At 40.8% G+C, this 26,050-nt stretch overlaps 1 protein-coding gene across 1 annotated transcript; it reads right to left on the reverse strand.

Moving 5' to 3' along the window:
* Window positions 1–22: 22 nt before the first annotated feature.
* Window positions 23–24,122, reverse strand: LOC146365877 (uncharacterized). Its single transcript, XM_084914123.1, has 5 exons — window positions 23,713–24,122; window positions 4,490–5,122; window positions 3,562–3,892; window positions 3,285–3,460; window positions 23–2,671 (listed from the first exon to the last, which is right to left on the reverse strand). Exons 2-5 carry the CDS (start codon window positions 5,089–5,091, stop codon window positions 2,449–2,451), a joined length of 1,332 nt encoding a protein of 443 aa, XP_084770249.1. The 5' UTR covers window positions 5,092–5,122; window positions 23,713–24,122; the 3' UTR covers window positions 23–2,448.
* Between the last annotated feature and the right edge of the window lie 1,928 nt (window positions 24,123–26,050).

Genomic DNA, 26,050 nt, shown 5'->3' on the forward strand with positions numbered 1-26,050 from the left:
GGATTTGCTTTGCAGTGGCATGGCCTGAAAAATAGATGTGTGGTCACATTGTTTTATTCAAAAAAGGATTTTACCATTTCAGAACAATGATACTTTGATAACGCTGCCAAATGGTGAGTTTGAAAATGGTTGCAGCTTTATGTGGCGCTGTTTGTTTTCTTTTTTCCCCCACTTGTCAAAACAGGTTTGCTTAGATTTCTTTAAGTAGCCTTGAGCCGTTGCTGGAAGAAGATACGAGGGATGGGATTTTTATTAATCTCCTTACTTTCTCAAAAACATTGAACCTATCAGATCAGGGGTGGGGAACTCCAGGCCTCAAGGGCCGGTGTCCTGCAAGTTTTAGATCTCACCCTGGGTCAACACACCTGAATCAAATGATTAGTTCATTACCAGGCCCCTGGAGAACTACAAGACATGTTGAGGAGGTAATTTAGCCATTTGAATCAGCTGTGTTGGATCAAGGACACATCTAAAACCTGCAGGACACCGGCTCTCGAGGCCTGGAGTTGCCCCACTCCTGTATTAGATGAATCAAAGAGAAGCTTATGTGCCATTTTAATCTATATACAGTAATCACTGGCTTTAAAAAAAACAACAACAAAAAAAACAATTCTATTGATGTCTTACAGCATAACGACCACCTAAAAATGTGATCGTGTTATTTACAATAGTTAAATTCTGAAATATTTCTCGGTATTTTGGCACAAACTGTAATGTAAATTGCAATGAATTTGATCTCTAAACATCCAACAGCCGTGACATTTTGATGAGCAGACCCATACTGAGCATCCCAAATGCAAACTAGCCAAACCAGGAAGCAGCTGCCGAGATATTCAGTTGCCAGAAAACGGTGTAAAAGCAAAACATGGTGAAAGCTGTGTTTGAAAAGGCAGCGCTATGGGAACATAGACAAGGAAAAAAATGTAGTTTTACTAGAAACTTACCGAATGCTGTATTGTTATTAAAATACCTGTTTGTTAGCATTTGTCACTTTACAGTTGTCAATGTGGTAACAATACTATCTATAATACATATATAGTGTACTATACTGTCACGCTACCTGGCACTTAAATGTAAAGTATTTCCCGAAATTTCTTACATTTCATAAAAGCTTGGCTTAAATACCTCCAAACCTCAAATAATCATTTGCAGTAGTTACAGAGGAGACCTGTACAACCAGAGGAATACATTCATTCATCCATCCAACCATTCATTCATTTATGAATTCATCCATTCTTCCCTTATGCTAGAAAATTAACCTTTTACAATGCACCTGATTTGCACACAAAAACAAAGAGAAAAAAGAAAAACAGATTTTATTTTGCTGGTTACAGCAAAATGAATGATCACAGTTTGTTTGATAAAAAAAAAAAAAATAGATATATAAATCATTTTAAAAATACACAATAGCAGCAACTCATTGCATTTAGGCACACAGACATGGTCAAGACAACTCCCTGAAGTCAAAACAGTATTTGAATGGTGAACAAAGGTGTTTTTAGTGAACCTGTCATGGTTGTTGGTGCCAATCTGGCTGTTCTGAGTATTTCACAAAATGCTTATTTACTTTCCTCACACAACCGTCTCTAGTTATTGAATGTAAATTATGTAATGAATGTAAAGGCTGGAATGCGAATACGGGTCTAAGATATCATTTTCAAACTGTGTGTGATGGTTCATACCAATAACAGCATGAGCCTTTCATTTTGGGGAAAATTGGGTCAAGGTCACAACAAATGATAAAATATATAAGAACTTTATATTACCAACATTATCCTTAAACCTTAGGAGGAAGGGCCTCGTCTTTCAAGACCTTGTATTGACATGTTGACTTTACTCTCAAAATAGTATTTAAACTTTATTCCCTAAGCTCTTTCTATCACATTACAGAGACACTTGGGGTTATTGTCTTGCCAAAGAATACTTGTCATATTGTGGTGATTTGATAGGGATCGAACCACCAACCTTACAATTAATAGATGACCTGCTCTACCTCCTGAGCTACAGCCACCCCAGATAAAAATGCTTTCCCCATCTCTGATTCTTCCAACCTGACGACTGGACAAATTCTATGGGACGTTATATTGTGGATTTAGTAAATGTTTATACTCTCTTCAGGTGGCATAGGCAGGACAGTTAAAATATTTGCAGTTCTTCAAGTCAACAGTTTTATATTAAGGACTATTTAAATGGTCACACTCATATCACACAGCATTGGAACCACTGTGTCCTTCAAAACGCTTGTAGTTATTCTAGGTAGGCAATTAAGCAGTATTCAGGTAAGTGTAGGGATTTTACTGGCACTTGGTGCAAAATAAGCAAACTATTCAGAAAACAATAACACAATGAATTCACAAATGCCCCTGATTCAAAGATGCACATTCACGATCTGATTCACTGTGTTTAACAAGTGTCCATCGTAGTGCCTGTACATCTTATCCATTAGTTCTATGTCAAGTTCAGCATCCCCACCCTTTTCAACACCTTGTCCACGTTGGGAATGAGTTTTTCCTGAAAGTCCCACAGTCGTTTATCCACATTAAGTTGCTCCAGGGTTAATGATCCCTGTAGAGCCACGCGGACATGAATGATCCGACAAACATCTAGTGGAACCTTGTAGCGTTCTCCAAAATTCTTGATCACTTCATGGACTGAAGTCCCCTCCACCATTCTGTGACACAAAACACAAGAGAGTTAACTGCTTGGAGTTAAGGTTTTAAAATGCATTGATTACTGAAGATCCTGTTCTTTAGAAGAGCCCTAAAGGTTCTTTGAAAGTTTCACAAATCAGTCTTGGGGGACCCTTAGTGAATGTTCCCTGGGTTTTCTGGCAATACCTTAAGGGATGATCTCTGAAAAATTGGCAAAAATAACCCTCAGGTTGTTCGGACATTCTCTAAACTGTGACCTTTAGGAAACCCGTAGGGAGCCTTCCCTCAAGGTTTCTGTTTGCTGGGTTCATGTTTACATTTTGTGTTAGTTCTGTATGAGCAATATGACACATTTCAAATCTGAAAGTTCAAGTGTTAATCAAATTAGATGGGAGCAAAATAAGAACTTTTGTTAAATGTGTTTTGTACCTGGGACTTAAGGTTTATTGTACTTGGAGCAAACTGTCGTTCCAACCAGTTTTGATGTTTCTTGTATGCTTATCATGGTTTCCTAGAAGTTCAATAACTAAGGTACTTATTTTTTTTAAAATTTGCAGTCAAATGTATAATTAAATAAACCAAAGAACTGTATCCTAAATAGAGTAAATCTTCTGTCTGACAAATTCAGCTTACCTTGGCCGAACTATAAGTTTGTGTGGATGATATATGTTTCTGGCGGGGTCCTCCCTGTAGATGTGCTCCAGAATATTAATTCCTGGCACCCCGTTCCACTGAGGCAGGTGAAACCGTCCACTTGGCTCAAAGTGTTTCTTTGGGAAAATATGATTCTCAATAAGGAACACTCCTGCCTTCAAATTAGATAAAAACAAGTCAAATACAACTACTTATCATATGGGATACTGAATTTTTGATGAACTGTATTTTCAAATTCATTACAAGAACAGCCTACATTTGGATGCTGATTTCGGAGCATGCTCATCAAAGACATCAGGTCATCGTGCTGGTATGGCATTATAATCTCATCAATGTCATTCAACAGGACGTAGCGAGAACGCTCCATTGATCTGTAAATGCACTCATTAAGTGTGGTCAGTTGGCCATAGTAATGCAAATCCCCTCCATGCTCTGAGTGAAGCCAGCCACGAGATGGATTCAGATGCTTGTCAATGGGCCAAGGAACCATTTCCACAAAGCCCTCGTCGCTGTAACTCTGCAACAGGTGATTGAGCTCTGGACCACAGCTGGTGTTATAGATCACCACTCTGTTCACACCCAGCAACCTGGGACAAAATAAGGCAAATTAGTTCATCGTTGTCAGCAAACAAAACAGATTACTAAAAACAATTGTGGTTTATATAGCAAACAGTTGGTCATTTTTCTATCCTTAGTATAATATTTATACTGTATTAGCCTGTACCTGTCACAATAGCTTGCAGCTATGTGACTGATAAAATACACAGACAAAAATAATATTATAATCATTAAGAGTAGTCTGTGGTGTTTCTCAAGTAGGAGGGACACTGTATTCCTAACTGGTTCTGAACAGCTGGAAATCCACAGTTTACAGGGCTAAAAATCCATTTTCCTACAGTGTCTGAAAAGACGTACAGCTCCTGCAGAATTTTAAACCGTGCTCCCATAAATATTTAGTGCCAAGTGATAGACGTCTGAGGGGCAAGACACTGTCCAACTACACTTTTTTTTAAAAAAGTCCAGAAGCAACAGGAGTAGCAGACACAACTGTGCAATGTGATACAATCCAGACACTGCATTGAAGAGGAGCCTTTGCAGAGCTTGTTAGGTTTAATAGTGTGTCAGGACCAGCTGCTGTTTCACATTTTTGACTTTGTAGCTTGTGGTGGTGTTGCAGTACTCACTTGTACATCTCCAGAGTCTGTGCAAACTGAAGCACATTGTTGTAGTCACCAAAGAGGTTAGAGATGCAGACTGTGAAGTCAAACTGCATGTTTTCTTCCTTCTGTCCAACTGTGTCTTTGTTTCTTATTGGGAGCCATTGATCAGTAGATGGACTCTCTTTGTCTGGTGTAGTCAAGAGAGTGACATGTGTCGCATTGCAGTTCTGAGGAATCTGACACATGACATCCGTAGTGACAAAGGGAAAACCAAAGTTATCTGGATGCTGTAAAATTGTTGCTGGAGTGGTTTTACTTAAATAACCAGTACAGCAGAAAAAGCAGTGAAGGGGTTGGATGGAGTCTCTCCTAAATATGCCAATGATGCGTATATCAAAATCCTTCACTCTTTGGTCCATGTAGGCTGACACCAGTAAGTGCTTGGTATTGTTAAGCGGCGTGATAGTCTGCTTGGATATCCTCATGGAGCAAGCACTTGGGGGCCCAGATGGTTTTGGGATTGATTTGCATGTGCTGGGCGTTTTCACAGTGAAGACCAAAAAGAGGAAGAGTGCAGTGATGAAGACAAGAACCAACTTCTTTTTAAAATGCTTTAACAGCTCCATCCAGCCAGTGGAGATGAAACGAGTTCCCAACCTGTACCAGAACACAGAATTGTGGTTAGTTTCAAAACTAGCAAAATTTGAACTCTGATGAAAAACCTCCAAAACTGCAGAAAAAACTGCAGGGAAAGAAAGGTGGTTTAGCAGCTTTAAATCTTAAAAGAAAAAAAAATAATCTAGAACTACCAAATGTTCACATTACTTCAACCCAGTGTCTTCTTGCTGCGTAGTCTCAGATTACACAAACAAGGAACAACAATTAAAAATATCAATTTATTACAAAGGTTAGACCTAATGATGTTCTCTGGCCAGTGGCTTTTGCTTGGACCCTTTGAAGTTTAGAAAAGAGAAAACCTGTGTGCTGTCCTTCAAGGACTACTGTGATAAGCTTTTAAAGACAATTAAGAGTTAAATATGATAGGATAACTGGGGTGAGATCTGGCCTTAATCTGCCTTGGTAGATATTAATGAAGGACACTATCTATGGAAATTTTGGCTAGTCATAGCTGGACATCCACAGATGTAATAGATACACTTAAGAGTTTCCATTATAGATACTGACCTGTCAATCATTCAAACATGAAAAGGCACTTAAATCAAGAATGAGCCAGTGTTGTGTCTACAGACAACTTAGCAAACAACCAATCATAAATTTTATGTTTAAGCACCTTGTTACATGCAGCCTGATGCAGCTGAATCTACACCAACAAGGTCATTCCTGAAGAAATATTAACCAAAACCTTGTCATATCTCAGCATGCTGTGCAGTGTATCCTTAACAATATGAGGAAACTGGACAAATGGAGGGCAAAAGAAGAAGTGGCAGGCCTAAAAAACTATCTACAACAGATGAAGTATCTATTAAAAAACAAACAAATAAACAAACAAAAAAAGAATCCAGCAAAGACCTAGCACAGGAGCTGAGATGCATCTAATCCTCCAGCTGATCGATCTACTGTTCAGTGAAGCCTCAACAAAAATGGTCTCAATGGAAGGGCCGCTGTCTAGAAATTGTTTGGCAGAAAAGTCAAATTTTGTCCAAAACTCGAGTACCTTGAAGTGACTTTAGTTGTGATTTGGCATTAGAAAAAAAAAAAATTAAAACTGAAATGAACGAGCTCTTGCTTAAAAATGTGCAACTAGAAACAAAAAGAAAGAACCACAACATTACAACTAATACTTGTACAGTCTATTCAGTCAAAAAATAAATAAATTATTATTTAAATTCTATAGAAATACTTGGTGCTCATTTGCAGAATACTACTAACACCACTACCACCACTATGTTTCTATATGTGTGGATGTGCTGTTTCTTTTTCAGTTGGCAGTGTTGGTCAAGTTACTTTAAAAAAGTAATCAGTAACTAATTACTGATTACTTCCCCAAAAAGTAATCCCGTTACTTTACTGATTAGTTATTTTCAAAAGTAATTAATTACTTAGTTACTTTTAAAAACACGATTTACAACCTGAATAGGTGATAAAGCGATAGATCTTTCAGCCCAATTCTACTTTTTCTGCATAATCCATCATACAAAATGTAATCAAATGGACAAGTCTCTTTTTTTTAACTTGTTTTATCAGTTTTAATCTTTTAACTTTATGCATCAAGCAAAAATGTAATTATATGCAACATTCTCTGACTTGAAGAAATTAGTTTAACATTTAAACCTATTTTCTGCACATTCCAGCACATAAAATAAAATATTTTTTTGTGTTTACACTCAGTCTTTCAAATAGATGCAAGTAAAACACAGCAGAAAATAAATAAAATCAAAGACTCAGCGGTCCTGTTGCTCTATTTTCACCTGTAAAGCAGGAGTAGGGTAGACGGAGGTGTGCTCTGGTGCAGGTGTGCCGCAGCGGTCAGTGGAAGGATACGGCAGCTTCTCTGTGAATTTCCCATTACGTGGTAGCGCACTCGGTGCTTGTTTAGGGTTTTTTTTTTTCGCTGTAAAAAGAAGTTTTCTTCCCACGCACAACGGACGTTAATGTTTTTGTCACTTTTTATGGAATCAAACTCAAAATAAGGTCAGTACTTCCACGCTTTAAACGCTGCACGCACACACCCTCTCTCCCGCACTCGATATATGATCCATTGTTGATCTGCACACAGCTGTTGTCACGAACGTTGCACTCGCTTACGTCACTGTCATGAGATATTCTCGCAAAAAAAATCACGGTTTTAGTAACGCAGTAACGCAGCGTTCCTACAGGAAAGTAACGGTAATCTAATTACCGTTTTTGCAATAGTAATCCCTTACTTTACTCGTTACTTGAAAAAAGTAATCAGATTACAGTACCGCGTTACAAGTAACGCGTTACTTATGGGCAGAAATCTGTGCCATCAGAAACTGAATTTGAATAAGTTAAATTTGAATTTGAATTGCTCAGATCGAATCTGAATCGTAACTTGAATAAATGCTTTTGAAAACTGAATTTGAATTAGTCTAATTTGAAATTGAATTTATGGTTTGAAAATGATCATCACTAAATTGAAATTGAATTTTATATTTTGAAAATGAATTGATTTGCTTTGAAACTGCATTTTATCCTTTAAAAATTCAGCTCTCGAATAATTTCAGTTTCACTTCTCACCATTCAGTTTCAGTTCTACAATTCAATTTCAGTTCCAAAATTCAGTTTTGTAGATCATTGGTTAAATGATCACCAAGCAATATTTGTTTGTGTAGACCTGCCATAACTGTGGGGGACTAGTCCAACCGGAATAGTATGGTGGGGGGAGTTTTGTTCTTCCGGTGCGGTCTGTGTGTTTTGTCGTGTGCTGGAGTACGCATTAAAGTTTTACAGCGGACTGACATCGAGAGTGATTATTGGCTCGTCGCATCACACAAGAGTGCTACATGGTGTCAGGAGACGGTACGGACGTCACGCCAGCGCGCATGTTTATATCCCTGTCGGGGTACCGCACTGCTTATTGTGCGCTGTGTTGGCTTAGCCGCTAAAAAAAAAAAGAGAAAAGAAGTCGCCCCATCATGGCAGACGGATTTCGCAGACCTGACCCTCAGTTTTTGATGAGAACATTGCCGAGAATTGGCGTGTTTTTGAAAGGGAGTATGATATTTTCATCGCCGCTGCTCACTCTGACAAGCCGGCAAAGACAAGGGCTTACATTCTCCTAAATATTGCTGGACCAGACGCCATTGAACGAGAACGCTCATTCGTTTATGCTCCTGCCGTTCGCACAGCTGGTGCAGATGGAGAGATACTCACTGCTGCTGAGTCCAGAGAGGATCCAGAATGTTTGAAGGCAAAATTTCGAGAAATCTGCAATCCTCAACACAACAGGACGATGGAAAGATATAGATTCCACACCAGAAATCAGAAGCCAGGTGAGACACTTGAATCATTCATCAGTGATTTAAAGATCAAGGCTAAATGTTGTCACTTTGGGGACCTCACTGACGAGATGCTCAGTGATCGTATCGTCTGTGGTGTCATTAGCGACACGTTGAGAAAGGCTCTGCTAAGAGACAGCGAGCTGACACTTGCTAAAGCTATCTCGGTGTGTCGAATACACGAAATGACTGAAAAAAAACAGCAAGACACTAGCAACACAAGCTACCAGTGTCGACGCAGTAAAGTCCATTCTGAACAGCAAGCACAAGCCTAAGCCCCTTTCATTCCCACAGACTGTCACCAATTGCTCCAATTGTGGAGGCAGCCACGCGGCCAAGCGAGACAAGTGTCCAGCATTTGGACAACAGTGTCACAACTGTAAAAAACTGAATCACTACAAAAGTTGCTGCAAGTCTAAACCACGCAGCCATCACAGAGCCCCTAACAGACAGACTGCACGGCGGCTTGTGAACGAATTAACAGTGAGTGAGCCACCACTTCAAGATGAAACGTTTTACGTGGATGGTGTAGAGCTTGACAGACAGATTGACTGCATCCACGCTAAAGCTAATAAAAAAGATGAGGGATTTGTCACAATACACATAAATGGCGTGCCCACAGAGATGAAAGTAGATACGGGGGCGAAATGCGATGTCATGTCACTCAAGACTTTCGAAACAGTGAATGGCGGAAGACAGACTGTTAAACAAGAGAATCCTGTGAGCCTTGTTGCCTATGGAGGCACGAGAATTCAGACCACTGGAACTGTTACACTCCCTTGTTGCTTAAAGAAGCAGTGTCACACGTTGCCTTTCTTTTTGGTGGATAGAGAAGTGCAACTGCTGCTAGGATTTCGAGCATGCATGGAAATGGGCATTGTGAAAATGAGCCCTGAGGTCCACCAGATCAGCACAGAAAGCAGCACAGATTTCAGCTCCCACATATTCACACAATACCATGACCTGTTCAGTGATGAACTGGGGGAACTTCCAGTCACATACTCAATGATGCTAGACCCTGATGTACAGCCTGTGGTCCGTCCAGCTCACCGCATCCCCGTCGCGATGCAAGAAAGAGTCAAAGCTCAACTTGAACGCATGCAACGCATCGGCGTTGTAACACCAGTCACCGAGCCTACTGACTGGGTGTCCTCAATGGTGGCAGCACACAAGAAAGACAAGCATGAGATCAGACTGTACATAAATCCAAAAGACCTCAACACCGCACTGAAAAGACCACATCACCCAATGCGCAGCGTTGAGGAAGTGGCAGCACAGATGTCAGGAGCGACAGTGTTCTCAGTGCTAGATGCAAAAAACTCCTTCTGGCAAATACGGCTCGACGAGAAATCCTCAATGCTGACCACATTCAGCACCCCATTTGGGCGATACAGGTTTCTGCGGATGCCCTTTGGTATCAACTCAGCCAGTGAGGTGTTCCAGCGCTCCATGGAACAGCTGTTTGCCGGTTACCCGTGCTCTGTCATCGTGGATGACATCATCATCGGAGGACACGGAGTGGGCGACCATGATGCCAACCTGAAAAAAGTGCTGACACGTGCTCGAGAGATCAAACTCAGGCTAAACCCTGACAAGTGCAAATTTCGCCTAGATCAAGTGTCATATGTGGGCCACATCTTCACAAGGGACGGTCTAAAAGCAGACCCCTCCAAAACCACAGCAATAGGAGCAATGCCGGTGCCCACGGATGTCACGTCGCTACAGCGCTTCCTCGGTATGGTTAATTACCTTGGGAAATACATACCGAACCTTAGTGAGATTGCCGCACCCCTAAGGAAACTAACCCACAAGGAGACTGCGTGGTGCTGGTTCCCACAGCACCAAGAGGCTTTCGACCACCTCAAATCATGCCTCTCCAGCCCGCCAGTATTGGCGTATTACAACGTCAAGGAGCTGGTCACACTGACATGTGATGCATCATGCTATGGGCTGGGTGCCGCGTGTTTGCAAAATGGCAGACCGGTGGCCTTCGCCTCACGTGCTCTCACTGACACAGAGACGCGATATGCTCAAATAGAGAAGGAGCTCCTCGCCGTGGTGTTTGCCTGCACGAAGTTCAAAGATTATGTCTATGGCAAAGCAACAATCATTGAAACCGACCACCAGCCCCTGGTGACCATAATGAAAAAGCCAATCCATGCCGCCCCTGCCCGGCTCCAGAGGATGTTACTGCGACTACAGAGTTACGACATCAGTCTGGTCTACAAAAAGGGGAAATACATGTATCTAGCCGACACCCTTTCAAGAGCCCCGCTTGCCCCGCTGCCCGGTTGAACACACTGATTATGAAGTGATGACAGTGAGCTACATCTCCACTGCTCGCCTGGAGGAGCTAAGACAGCACACAGCACAAGATGATGTGCTACAAGCGCTCAGCACAGTCATTCAGCGAGGGTGGCCCAGCAGAGAGAGCCAAGTACAGCCCGCTCTGGCTCCGTTTTTTCCATATAGAGATGAGCTCAGCATGGAGGATGGGATCATCATGAAAAGCCACAAAACTGTCATTCCCCAGTCCCTGCACAAAGAGTACATCAACATCGTACACAAAGGCCATCCAGGTACTGAAGCAACCAAGCGCAGAGCTAGGAGTGTCATTTTTTGGCCAGCAATGTCAAAAGACATCGCAGAAGAGCTGCTCTCTTGCACTGTGTGTAACAGCACTAAGACACATCAGCAGAGAGAACCGCTACAACTGCACCCTGTTCCAGACCTCCCATGGTCAACGGTGGCTGCTGACATTTTTACCTGGCATGGAAAACAATACCAGGTCCTTGTAGATTCCTATTCAGGATGGATTGAGATTGACCTTCTCCGTGACTTGACCACAGCAGCGGTCATCTCCAAGCTAAAGAGACACTTTTCAGTTCATGGCACACCGCACACGCTCCTCACTGACAATGGCAGACAATACACTAGTCAACAGTTTATTGATTTCGCAAAACAGTGGGACTTCACCCATTCAACCAGCAGCCCAGAGTTTCCACAGTCAAACGGTCTTGCTGAGAGAGCGGTGCGCAGTGCAAAACAGCTCATGGAAAAATCTCACCGAGATGGGACCGACGTGTTTCTTGACCTCCTAAACCTTAGAAACATTCCCCGTGACACACAACTAGGCTCCCCTGCTGAACGCCTCATGTCTCGTCAGACACGCGCGGGCATTCCTGTGTGCAGCAAGCTGTTGGCACCCATTGCAAAAGACACAGGACAGATCTGTGACCGACTTCGCGACAAAAGACTCAGACTGAAGTGTCACTATGATAAGTCCAGTCGCACGCTACGGCCGTTGCAAGAAGGACAAGTGGTCCGCGTGCAGACAGAGAGAGGCTACGACAAGCTGGGAATTGTGGAAAGGAAGAGCAAGGAGCCACGATCCTACATCATTCAGGTCGATGGAAGAACCTACAGGAGGAATCGCCGCCACATCCTCCCAGTGGCAGAACTGCCGCCGCCACCACTCCATGACTATGACCCTGAGTGCCAGGACACTAACCATTCTACAATGGACAGTTCCACACTCACACCGCAATCACACACACGCTCAAACGAAGATTCACAAAACACATCCTCTCCTCAGCCCCAACCTGCTGTGCAGGTGCCCGGCCAGAACATTGTGAACCAGACACCATACACTACACGTGCAGGTCGCATCTGCAGACCCAACCCAAGATACACGTAAATGGAAAACACTAGGATGCCTTAGGTGTAATCAGTTTGTTGTCAGTATGTTGAAATATGATGCTTGCAATTTGCATTTTTCATAATTGCTGTTATGTTAAGGTGTGGGGTTACTCCGAGCAAAAAAAACAGTGTTAAGTTAAAGTTGTGTTAAGAAGCACTGTTTAGAAACTTGTGAGTGAGTTAGTTTTGTTAGGTGCTACCAGCTAAATGGGGAGGATGTAGATCATTGGTTAAATGATCACCAAGCAATATTTGTTTGTGTAGACCTGCCATAACTGTGGGGGACTAGTCCAACCGGAATAGTATGGTGGGGGGAGTTTTGTTCTTCCGGTGCGGTCTGTGTGTTTTGTCGTGTGCTGGAGTACGCATTAAAGTTTTACAGCGGACTGACATCGAGAGTGATTATTGGCTCGTCGCATCACACAAGAGTGCTACAAGTTTTTTGGAACTTACATCCGGTTCCGGTTCAAGCGCAGATTAATAGAACTACGTTTTACTAGCGGACCGAAAGTGTTACCGACGGGAATCTACAGCATCTTGAGCTGAATTAAGACTTCAGAAGTCATTCGTCATGTCGAATGACCAGCGGATGAACTCTCAGGTTGGTAATAAATGTATTACATGTATAAGAACAAGCGTCATGTTAACAAATGATAGCCGTAAGGTAACTTTTATGCTTATTGTAGCTGCTAGCTAAAAACGCTAATTTAGCGTAGTTTGCCCTGAATTCAGCTTTGACAAACAAATATGATCGACTGTTTCTAGTAGAATTCCAAAGTTGTCGTCTTGGACCCTCTCAGAGTACCCCCACTGTATGCTTGCAGAGACCCCTACAGTAGGGAAACATGCAAAACGGTGTCCAAACCTTTGTATTTTAGCTTTATTTATGTCTTGCACAGCATCCCAACTCTTTAGCTAACTTAATAACTTTAGCTAAAGTGAATAGTTAGTGTAATTCATTAGTGCAGCATTACTGGCTCACCTCTGTTTGAAGTGATATAATATGATATACAACTATCACTGAAACAGCAAACTTTGTAAATAAGCAAACAACACTTCTCATTCTCTAAACGTTTGGCCACAGCTGTAGATTACACTATCAGTGCTTGTTCACTCTTGACAATAATTACATTTCTAAATTTACTTTGTGCATTTACAGGTAAACAATATCTAATATTTTATCTAAATGACTGCTTTGTCTTTGAAAAGGGTGAAGAGCCTGAGGCCAGTGACAGTCCAGTTCTACTCTAAGTACATCCTTACAGTGGCTCACAGGACAAGGCCACAATACTGTCCTGTCAGAAGAGAAGAGAAACTTCAGTCTTCATGCAGTTCAACCACACCTGTCATATTCCATATGACAGGGGTCTCAAACTCCAGTCCTCAAGGGCCAGTGTCATGCAACTTTTCCATGCCCTCGAGGACTGGAGTTTGAGACCCCTGCCGTATGGTGTCCATGCTGTTTTCTACCCCACAGTTACAGCATGTCTGACTGCCTGTTCAGCATATGCAAAAATATGAGTTTAAGCATGTGATGACTAAGGCCTTCCATTATGGTGTTTGTCATCACATGTCACAGACATCTGGATGATCATTTGGAATAAACTAAAAACTTGTTACTTCATCTTTTATCTTTATTATTATTATTGTTCTTATTTTACATTGTTAGGCATTAGGTTTATTTGCAATCAAGCATGCAGCAACAAATTTTCGAAGTGATCAAAAATAATTGTGGAACTACTCATTACTGACTTCATGTTTGGAACTTTGACTTCAGTTTAGGAGGGGGGGCTTTTTGGAGGTGTGGTCCTAAACTTTTGATCAGCTGTAAAACCGGCTGTTTCAGTTTAATTATTTTAATTGCATCAAAAAATGTTTTGTCTCACTCCCATTTCTTCTCGTTGCATGTTGAAGCTCTACTTGGAACCTTGTTAAGATCCAACCATGCAAAATAAGATTTTTTTTGCCATTTTTCAAGACATTTTAATCTTTTGAACGGGACTGTATAAGAGATATTTAAAGTTATCAATTTTTCCTATGCTGCATAATTCCATAAATCTTGCTTTATATATTTCATGTCTTCAGCATGTATCTGCAATTTCAAAAATAGTAAAAATAAAGAAAATCCATTAATGAGAAGGTGTGTCCAAACTTTTGACTGGTAGTGTACATTTTCTGGTAGAGAGGTGATGAGCTGCCCACGGGAATACGGAGGAAAAACACAGACATGAATGTAGCTTACATTTGTGGATCTGTGCAAAGCTGGCAGTGTTAAATTTGTTTCAAAACCCCATGTGGGCTTGTGATGTATTATATTTTTACATTTTTTTTAATTTGCCTCTTAAGGGCACCAGCATACCCTCCGCATTGATCACTCCGCTTACTGCCACAACATCATCATGCAGTCACTTATATTAATGCCACTATTAAGGTGTGGTAACCTGCTGCAGTATTCTCCTGAATGATAGGTGCTGGCCACAAATGTGCCGATGTAGGAAGAGAAGAAATCAAAAACCAGAAACAAATAGTTTTTCCAAAGTGTTTTTAACAAAGTCTCCGATTTTTAAACAGCTGCAACATCGAGTTTCTGTACTAGAATATCATTAAAAACTGGCACACTCAAACATTTGTGTCTTCAACCCAGCTGTGACACAACCCGCCAAGTTACGAGAAATTGAGAGCCACACAATCGGTCGCAAATATTGTGATGAATGCCTCATGATGTGATATCAAAATCAGTGAGCGACACCTAGAGCTGGGCGATAGAACGATAACGATATGTATTGCGAAATAACTTTTTCTTGATAGAAAAGTGAAACTATTGCGATAGACCTCATCTCTCTCTCTCTCTTCCTCTCTTATAAAAAAGATGAATAGCCAATACAAATTAAGTAGCACAGAGCCGAACCAATCACAGCCACAGCGTCACGTCACGTAACTTGTTACGTACAACTCAAGTGCCAAGCCGCACATGTGTATTTGTTTGGGAAGCAGCCAGCCGCCGTGCAGCCGGGTAATGGAGGAAATGAGTGTGCCGACTAGAGAAAAATCAACCGAGAGCTTGGGTGACCAGTTTACCGAAGAGAACACAGATGACGGTTCCAATGCCGGAGAGATTGTCGAAAGGAAAGGCCAGAGAAGTTCCGTAGTGTGGAGGTATTTCGGCTATTTGAAGTCTCACAAAAAACAGAGTAACGCGCACTGTAAATTGTGCGAAAAGCATGTTCCCACAAAGTCTGGAAATACAACAAACCTTTTTTATCACCTGAAGCAGTGCCACCCACTAGAGCACGCTCAATCTCTGACTGAAAGCGCTAATTCGTCATCAAAAACAACCAGAAGAATCCCTGTGAAGCAGCAACAGTCAATTGAGTCGGCTTTCTCCAGCGTCTTACCATATGACAAAAAAGCTAAGAGACATAGCAACATAACGAATGCCATAGCTTACTGTCTTGCTAAAGACATGCTACCAATAAACACGGTCGGAAATGAAGGATTCAAGCAGCTAATTAAGGTAATGGATCCTCGTTACCAACTCCCTGGACATAAACATTTCTCTCAGACAGCGCTTCCAAAGCAATATTATATAAGTTAGTCAATTTTGTCTCTTCTTTTGTAAAATAAACTAAGATTTATTTTTAGAATTAATATTTTGTTTCTAAGTGGAACTGACAATTTAGTAGTCTGTTTTGTTTGTTCTGTTTTGAAACTTAAATGCTTTAGCGGCTACCTTTTGTGTAGTTTGTAATATTGGCCTTTATTTTGCCTAAACTGAAGCCTCATTTTAAGTACATCTGCCATGTTGAACTTATTATGGGAAATAAATATTTAAATCAAAACAAGCTGCTGATTATTTCACATTTTACTTGTGAGCAACAGCACATTTAAATCTTACAAATATAGTTATTTGGCTTATATTGTGATATATATCGTTATCGCCTGAAATGAAAAAAGCATATCGTGATATGAAAAAATCTATATCGCCCAGCTCTAGCGACACCCATGACACAGGTTGCACAGCAAGCATAAAAACAACGTCATTAGCCATTCCTGGGTCCACCCTTCTTTGATTCCCATAGCCAAAACAAACACTGTGGTATCACTGAGTTAAAAGTGGCCCAAATTATTTCATCTTCAATAAAATGATCAGTGTGGCTGCCTCCCAGCTGTTACAGTAACATTAACATCCAGGCATGCATGAAAGAGTTTGAAGTTAGAAGGAAGTTAGTTCACCAGTTTCCATCTAAAGATGAAATGCCATGTTCTGACTGACGGATTTCTAAAAACACTAAATTAAACAGCACCAGTGTTTGTATGGTTTATGAAGTTGGGCTAGCTGGCATAGAATGGCTAGCTACAGAGCTATGGTTAAGATAATACAAACAAATTTGCAGAACGAAGATTGAGGATGAACATTAACCTTTTCACCCCGAAACCCCTTAATGTGATAGTCAAATACAAATACAACCATATAACAGGTGTAGAGGCCGCAGTCACAAACTGTTTGGTCCTTCCAACCAGCAACACCTGACCCTAATTAAATGTTCTACCTTCCATACAATTATTTACAAACACAAAAAGTGACACCTAGAGGCACACATAAGCAGTGTTGGGGAGTAACGGAATACATGTACCGCCGTTACGTATTTAAAATACAAAATATGAGTAACTGTATTCCGTTACAGGTACCGTTTAAAAAGGTGGTATTTAGAATACAGTTACTTTGTTGAAATAAATGGATTACACGGCGGTACTTCCCTGTTTCATATTGTGGCGGGTCAGGACTGTTTGGGTTTTGTTTGACAGCTACGTTCTGTAGTTCCAGGCTTAGCTTCGAGCTAACGGGAGGTCGAGACCTACTACAGCCGGGAGGAACACCGCTTTTCCGGCACATTGTGCCTCGACCTCCCGGTCGGCTTCGAGCGTCCGAAGAATGCGGCTAAAACTTTTGCGAGATCTCGCAAAAGTTTTGCGAGATCCCGAGTTTGTTTTGCGAGAGCTCGCAAAAGTTTTGCGAGATCCCGAGTTTGTTTTGCGAGATCCCGAGTTTGTTTTGCGAGATCCTGAGTTTGTTTTGCGAGAGCTCGCAAAACTTTTGTGAGATCCCGAGTTAGTTTTGCGAGATCTCGCAAAAGTCCGTCTTAATTTTTTTTTTCTCCCATGTCCCCTGCGGGGCTCCGTAAAAACAGGAGCTGGAAGCATGTAAATATAATAATAACCACTGCAGCCAAGAAGAGTGCCTGACGAGCCCAGTTGTAAGTAAGCTATTAAAACTCGACTGTACACTGTGTTCGTGTTTTCCCCCGAAACAATAAGTTCCGTTGGAGCAACCTTTCAACACCTCTCTCTGTCTCTTGCAAGCAGAGTTGACCCACACAACAAAGTAAAGCTATTTTTCGGCTACGAGCCCCACACGGAACCGTATTAGTCAGAGGTCCCTTTATTACGGTTCGGAGCCACGGACCTTCAGTAATAGTAATAAATCACACAGCAATAGTACATTCATGTAGTTGTAAAATGCATGATAATATGTTAAGTAATCCAAAGTATTCAGAATACGTTACTCTCATTGAGTAACGTAACGGAATACGTTACAGAATACATTTTAGGGCATGTATTCTGTATTCTGTAATGGAATACATTTTTAAAAGTAACCTTCCCAACACTGCACATAAGGTAATACGCAAAACACAAAAATGGTTCCTACACACCAGGCCCTAAGTGCAATGGCTGTCAGACATGACAATTCTAATTATAAAGCAAATAAGGAGCCAAATTAAAAATAAAGTACTTCCATTTTAGACACACACACAACAAATAAAATAAAATAAAATAAAATAACAGCACTTAAACACACTTTTAAACTACAGTCTAATGTAAACGACAAAGTTTAGTTACAGGGATTTCAAGAATGTTGGTCTTTGTTTTTAAAGTCCATTTTTATCATGAATGGTTTCACGAACACATCTAAGGGGCCAAGAATCTCGGGGGACAGAAGAACCCATTAAAATAACTATATACCCAGGTTTTAGATTTTTCCTCTTTTGGTTGTCTTGTTGTCTCTCGTGTAACAAAGGCAGGTATTCATGTATCAGGAGGATGTGATTTGGAGTAAATGACTCTAGGTCTTTTGGATCATCAGACAGCTTTGTTATGGGTCAATCAATTACAATTTCTTCAACTTCACACATAACTGTATTTAATCCATTGTTGTTGAACTGTTGTTGCTGAAGAACTGATCACTACCATCATCTATCACGTCGGCAAGCCATAAAATCATAAAAAAACAAAACAAAAAAAAAACAATCCAAAAGACATAAGAAGCCAAGCAGGAAAGACAAGGGAGGGAGAGGGGAAAGGAAAATAAGCGACTGCCTCTGTCAAGAGCCAAGAAAGGTCACACACACAAGTTTTCTTTACCTCCTTTTCTTTTGTAGGTTTTATACGGAGTTGATTATTTAAGTAGGGTTCCAGTCTTCTTCTCTTACATCCTACTTCATGAAGGATTGTTTTCAGTTTAAGGAACTAAGCAACAGCCTCCTCTCAGACTCAACGGGAGCCTGAAAAGTATGTCATCAATCAACATGTAGCATCTGGCAAGTCTTTTACTTTAGTAAAATTTACTGTGGACTCACTTTTGACTTCAGGGTCAACTGGTTCTATGGAGCTTTCCATTAGACTGGTGGGGAATCACTTTCCGGCTTCTGCAAAAACTTTGGTCCTTCAATCTAGGGACTGTTATGATATGGGATATTTTGTGGCAGGGTGGGATTTACCACTTTGTCAGCGCAAATCCTTCCTTATCCCAATACAGAATCATTTAAGGTCCTTTGTCCCTATTAAAACAAAGATGATCACTACTTCAGTCAATGCACCAGTTTTGGGATGATTCCAGCCTGCTGAGCTCAGCAACAGAAATCCTATACAGATTACAGACAAGTCAGACTCAAAATTTATGCAGCACTTGATGATGAGTTGTAGCATACCATTCTCCTATCTAACCCTGCCATGCCACTTAGTATCTAAGGCACAGATAAGAACTTGACGAAAACCGCCAAGGTCTACAAGCTATCAGTGGCTCCCCTATATCATTGGTCACCTGCAGCCTCCTCAAATGACCTTTGATATTAGTGCAGCACTCACTGCTAAATGCCTTGACCTGACTGACCTTTCCTGCATTCATTCTGACAAAACACAAGTACCTCAAAGATCTTCCATTGCAATCATTTGAACAAGCACATCCATTAGTGCTCATTGTTGCTGATCACACTGACCTTATAAGATCTACAGCACCAGTTTGTCTTGGAACCCCGGGGGTCTAGCTGCCACTAAGACTCGCCTAGGATGGGTGTTGTTGGGTTTAAGTCAATCCTGCTGGTAAACAGAAACTGTTACTGCAAGCAACCACACAGACACCAGTGCACGTTTCACTTGCAAGGGTGTCAAGGAGGGCAGTGCTGCCACTCGCCTGTCCAAGCAACTGTTTTATTGACAACAGAAGTTACACATAATTTAGTTAACCACGTGACAGTTTTAAGCATGATATCGATCTCTCCAGTGAGAGATCTCCATAATGTGTATCATGCTGAAACAGCAGAAGTGAGCGTCTCGCTAAACTATAAAAACAGGAACTTGCAGTAGGTCATATCTCAAATGATCATTTAAAAGGTGTGAAATCTTGGACTTTAGAAACCATTAAATGTTCCATTAAAGCTATAATGGAAAATTTTAACGTCATGGCTGATTCCTGTCTGCACAAGGTACATTAGTATTTTAATCAGCACACATACAAGCAATGGAACTAAAGCTGATCTAGCTCTTTCTGCACAATGACAACCATATTAGGACACTCAGGTGTCACAAGGGCCAACTCAGCTTATGCAAACTCATCATGCATTTCAACAATGTTTCCTCTTCATTAGCCCTGTGGCGTTAGATCTTAAGAGAAAAGTTATGGCAACTTACCGCCGTGAGAACCAGGTAACTAGATCCCTAGAGGATCAAGAAGTTATCAGCCTTCTGGAGACCAGGATGACCAGAGTAGAGGTGAATAGGATACCTTGCCATGCTCAGCACAGGTATAAAGTTATATATAATGGTATAAACCTTTATCATGGCAGAAATTTTGAACTGTCATAGCAGGACATCCACAGATGTAATACATAAACCTAAAAAGAGCAGAGTTCCCATTAAAGATATCACTCACTGTGTATCATAGATAATGATACACACAAAGAGTTGCTATAACCTCCACATTGGTCGCTTTGCATGTTCCGGCAACATTATTACACAGTCATTTCTGATTATGCCCGCTGTTAAGGTGCAGGAAGCCACTGAAGTAGTCTACTGAGCGTTAGGCGTTGCCACTCAGACAATACCACTACGGCAGTACTGATATAAGAAGAGAGGAAGTCAAAACCAGAAGATAAGACTTTGGTAAGTGTTTTCTTTTTTTGCACAGTTATTCCAGAAATGATTAATTATAATTCCAGAAAGTCACTTTTTTTTAAAGATTGCTGCAATAGCTCAGGGCTTCTGTACTAGAATATGGTTAAAATGGTGATAAGTGACGCAATCATATACTCATGTCATCAACCCAACTGGGGCAGCCATTGCACAATGCTCCAGGTTACAAAAATCACTATCAAAATGACAGCACACACCAGCAATTGCTGGTGAATCAGTGGTTCTTTTCCCAATGTGGAGAATAAGTCCACGTTAGGTACGCTTTCTCTATGCGTGCTCTCAGTAAGCGTTCATCATTTGCAGAACTAGAATCCGTCACGAATATTGTTTATAGCAATAATCAAGCAACAATCGTCCTCCGCCCTAACCCTCATGTCAGCAACGTGTTTGTTCAAAGGTAAAGTGCAGGTTTATTTTTTATTTTTACTTTATTATATGCATTTTGTGTTAATCATTGTGTACTTGTTTCAGAAATATTGTCATGAGCCTGGGCCATGTTGGCCCAGCATTCTTAGTATTCATGTATTTTGTTCCTTATTTAGGCCATGGTTCCTGGGTTGCTCTGTTACGTTGTTCCTTATTTGATTTCCCCTTGTGACTTTTACCCCCTGTGTGCCCCTCTGTGTGTGTCTGTGAGCCCTCGTCTCCCCTCGTGTTTTATTCCATGTTTCCCCAGCCCATTATGCCTGTGCTCTCCCTGTGCGCTCTCTCTCCTCCTGTCTGCACCTCTGTGTACTTCCTGTTTTACTTTGACAGTCTCCCGTCAGTGTTGTGTTTACTCCTGCCATGTCTCATTATGATTATCTGTGTCAGCTGTGTTCCCCGTGTGCTCCCACTTCCCTCGTTAACCCTCTGTGTATTTATGTGCATGTCTCCCTCAGTTCAGTGTTGTCAATGTCTCCTCCCCGAACCTGTGTGCCTTTCTGTGTTCCCTCGGTCTTCTGTTAGCATTCCCAGTTTAGTTCTGTTTCTTTGTAAGGCCTGCAATAAAGCAGTGATTTTGAGTTCAGTTCCTGTCTCCGTGAGTTTTGCGTTTGGGTCCTCATCTGCCTCCACACAGCCAGTTCATGACAAATATGTATTAGGATGAATGATTTATATAACGGTCCATCCGAGTTTCCATTCGCTTTGACATATGAGTTTTTTGGTTTGAGAGCAGCATTGAGGACTGAATCACAAGCGTAAACCAAGGTATTACTGTAACTGCAAGTATTCCCTTCTACAACTGCTACTAATCAAGAAGGGAAGCCTGTACGGAGCCTAAAAGGTGAAAAGCAAATAAATCTTTTTTTAATGTTCCTGTTTTGTTTTTTGTTTTTAAATTGCTTTATGACCAAGAAACTGAAGGGGAACCTTCCTTTGTTTTCAAAGAAGATAATATAATGAATAACTCTTCTAAGCTTGGTATATTTAAAAAAGCAAATATGTACTATTGAAGGCAATGAGAAAATTACATTTATTACTGTCATATAGGCCTTAGGATTGTGAAAGAAATATATACCCTAAATAAAAGATGCCAAAAGTGCCACCTGTTCAGTACTGTACTGTGAGCCACTCCTCATTTCTTTATCTTTTCCTTCCAGCCTGCATTGCTCTATGACCATTTTAAAGTGTTGCTGTGTTTTTACCCCCTTTTATGAGCCTGAAACCCGAACAGTTTACATAGTTTTGCAGAGCAAGCATCATAGTGAAAACCTGCATATGAGCAATCTTTTGACTACATCCTGCTGGTCACACAAATATTGTGGGAAATATAAACAATAGTTTTGGAAAGTTGGAAAGTTATTAAAAAAAAAAAAAGAAAAGAAAACATGGCATAGAGTCTCTTCATTTTTTTTTTCCAACCTGGTGACTTTCCAAAAAAGGCCAGTTATATTGAACCTTTGGTGTATTATTGTAGAGTTTTAAACTTACAATATCATAAACTAATTTACTATTTTATTTTTTCAGTATACAATAGTACATAGCGCAGCATAGGGGGATAAAAAAAAAATCACACCTCATAGTAATTTCTGATGTGAGCTTCAGTAGGTTTTCTTAGTGAACATGATCTTTGCCACATTTTTGTGGCTTTGCACCATGTGTAAACAGTGTGCATTACTATAGCAACCTTTAAAACACTGACATATTTTTTTACAAGGCCATGATTCAATAGAAAATGATGTGTGCACTGTGTCACTGATGTCATTTTGTTTTTCAAAACTGAATAAATTTTCCCTTTCACTGAGTGTACTTGGTGTACCTTCCCTGTTCATATTTGTTGCACTATTCAAAGACATGCATGTCTGTGTACTCAGAGCATGCCATAAAGAAGCTAAATAATAGATGCTAATTTTATACATTAAGTTGGTGCATGTCTTAAATACCTAATAATCACATCAAATTACACATTATACATTTCGATGAAGCTTGATTGAGACATGATGACGGCATTCTTCTTATAACCAGGAGAGATGAAACAAGAGGAGAGGAAAAGTACAGCAGTCGGGTGCGACACCAAAGGAGCAGGAAAGTTGAAGGGTGGAGCAATAAAAAACATAAGTAAGAATTGACAGAGTTTAAAAGGGGCCATTATGGTGCAATAAAAGCAAAAACTATGAGGCCAGGGCTGGTAAAGTTTTTAAACTGAACTAAGTACCGTCAGCATATTGTCTCACAAACAAATAGCTCATCAAGATTTTTACTTTTTTAAAGTCATTTCAGTGGCTGTACGTTTGCACAGTACTTCAACTTTTCCTGGAAGTGCTTCAGCTTTTACTGAAGAATGCCTGAACTTCAGCAGTGACTGCAGACTTCATGTTACTGCCATAACATGTTTCTTGCAATTCATAGGTGAACTACATAATGTCCCGAAAAAAAAAAAAAAAATACAATAAAATAAGAATGGTATTCTGTGGTGTAAAATAGCTCGGCGAAATTATAATGCAAATACAATGAAATCACAAATATGTGTATGGTATAAACGCTAGGACACAAGAAAACGCTATATAAGTCTCCCCGAATAGAAGATAAACAATATTAAGCTGATGTTCGAATTACAATATTTGTATTAATTCAAACATCAGCTTAGAGCCACTATTCACCATTCCGCAGGTAACTCACTCGAGGCTGAAGTGTGGCCAGTATGTTCCCCGTTTGTGCCCACCAGTCGAGAAATAGAGTTTGAATCCGTGTGTCTGCAAGTGCACTCGGAGCCTTCTCCTCTGCTGCTCTTTTTCCACTTGATTTTGCTGTCTGGGCGTGACCAACTCATTGTCATACGTCAGAAACTAGCGGAAATCATTCGGGGAAAAAAATCGAATAAAACGGTTTGCAAACAGAAAAACGCGCAAAAATAAATCAGACCGGAAAGGTGGTTCGTTTGTGTGCTGAAAGAGAAATCATTTCCTTACTTGGTACTAAAACCGTTTTTCTGGAAATAGAATTACGACTTCAAATTTCGGCATTACAATGTTTTTCCTCACGTGGCCCTATACGCCTTTATTAGAAAGAAAAAGAACCCAATTAAAAAGAAAAAAGTGAACATAAATATCTAAAGAAAGTAGCAATCTAAATGAAATAGTAGTAATACTGTAAATGTTTATGAGCTTCTTAAATCTTGCTCCTCAAATACTATCCACATGTTTTTTTTTTCTTTTTTACTCGACTTTTGGCGTTGCCTGTTCTCAAAATCATTCCTTACCTTGTTTGTTCTCCTTGTATTTCCTCCTTGACAGTGTGATTTTCCCCATTTCCTAATTCTTGGACCTGCGCTTTCCTCATATCAGGATTTTGCGCTACCTACAGCTCATGGATTATTGTAACTCTTTGTACTATGGTCTTCCCTCTTCTCTTCTTCTTAGACTGCAAACAGTCCAAAATGCAGCAGCCCACCTTTTGACTGGTACCAGGAAATTTTGCCATATTACTCCTGTCCTAGCTAGCTTGCATTGGCTGCCCATAAAGTACCGTATTCAATTTAAAATATTACTCCTTACTTTCAAAACTATTAATAAATTAGCGCCAAGTTATTTTAGTGAACGTCTCAAACCACATACTCCTGCTAGAACACTCAGATCTGCCACTCAACTACTTCTGACCCAACCCAGATCTCGACTGAAGTCCCGGGGTGACCGTGCGTTTGCTCTGGCTGCCCCGGTACTGTGGAATACCCTTCCTCTCGACCTCCGCCCATCTGATTCCATTGCACTGTTCAAATCACGATTAAAAACCCACTTATTCAATCTTGCCTTTCCCTCTAGTTAATATTTCTTTTATGATTTTATATCATGCACTTTTATGCTCATTTAAATTCTTGTTTGCTCTGTACCTGTTGCTTTCCTATGTATCAGTGACAGTTATGCTTGCATACTTAGTACTTGCTTTGGTCCTATTTCTATTATCCTCCTCCTATACTCTATCTTACTTGTTAAGCACCTTGGCATACCCTTGGTTTTTAAGTGTGCTTTATAAATAAAGTTTATTATTATTATTTTCTTATTAGTTCAGTAAAATTATGTTATTTTAATATCTGCTTGTGTGACTGTATCTGTATTTGTTGAACAAGTTCACCTTGAATTCCTAATGGAAACAATTCAGGTGAAGGAAAGAGTTAAAAAATTAAAGCTTTTACTATAGCAACATTATTTGTAAAGAGGTAGCATGTCAGTGTTGGGGTCATAATTTGCTTTTGCATCAAGTGGTTTCTTTTATCTAAGTTTTGTATCCATATCTCAAAATCTGTGACAATCAATCAAAAAAAACAACAATTCTCCCCATCATTGGCTGTTCTTTAATCATAAGGGATAACTCTTTATTACAGCCACATTTTAAGATAAAAACGGGTCATTTCAGCGAATGAGCATGACCACAAAAAAATCTGAAGTCAGTAAGTTCATGGTTAGTTCTACTTGCATTATTTTAAACCACACTTAGCCACAGCTCAACAGACAATAACCATGCCAGCTCCTCTGTGGGGCTGTACTTACAAACCCAGCAGTGCTTGGAGCTAAATGCAGCAGCTAATCAGGGCTAAGCAAGTTGTGTGTGTGTGTGTGTAAGATTTGTATCTCTATGTCAAAATCTAAGGCAACCTTTAAAAAAAAAAAAAAAACGAACTCTGCAGGAGGGGGAGATACAGGAGAGGTGGAGGAAGATCTCAGCCTGGGCATCTATTGTCTTGTGTAATCTGGAAGATGAGTGGATGACGGGGTGGGTGCAGTTTTCTCTGAGGTGGGGTCGGGTGGGCTGTCCCGGGCTCTGTGGGGCCGGGCGGCGCTGCTGTACTGGGCCCCGGTCCGGATGGGCCTGGGCCCCCTTTCCCTGGCGGGTTGCAGAGTATGGGGGCGCCTACTGGGGTCAGCGGGGGAGCTGGCCCCAGGGGTCACTTGCTCCCTCCCCATCTCCAGCTGCCTTCCTCTTCCCGCTCCACCACAATCATCCACACATGCAGGGCCTTGGG

The sequence above is a fragment of the Perissodus microlepis genome, chromosome 19 (assembly GCF_051167445.1).
Source record: "Perissodus microlepis isolate ML-2025 ecotype Zambia chromosome 19, ASM5116744v1, whole genome shotgun sequence".
Classification (NCBI taxonomy): domain Eukaryota; kingdom Metazoa; phylum Chordata; class Actinopteri; order Cichliformes; family Cichlidae; genus Perissodus; species Perissodus microlepis.

Coding starts and splice junctions, on each gene's coding strand:
- LOC146365877 (XM_084914123.1), bottom strand. CDS start 5,091: ATGGAGCTGTTAAAGCATTTTAAAAAGAAGTTGGTTCTTGTCTTCATC. Junction 3,461..3,561: donor TCCGAAATCAGCATCCAAAT/GTAGGCTGTTCT, acceptor TCTAATTTGAAG/GCAGGAGTGTTCCTTATTGA. Junction 2,672..3,284: donor AAACTTATAGTTCGGCCAAG/GTAAGCTGAATT, acceptor TTTGTGTCACAG/AATGGTGGAGGGGACTTCAG.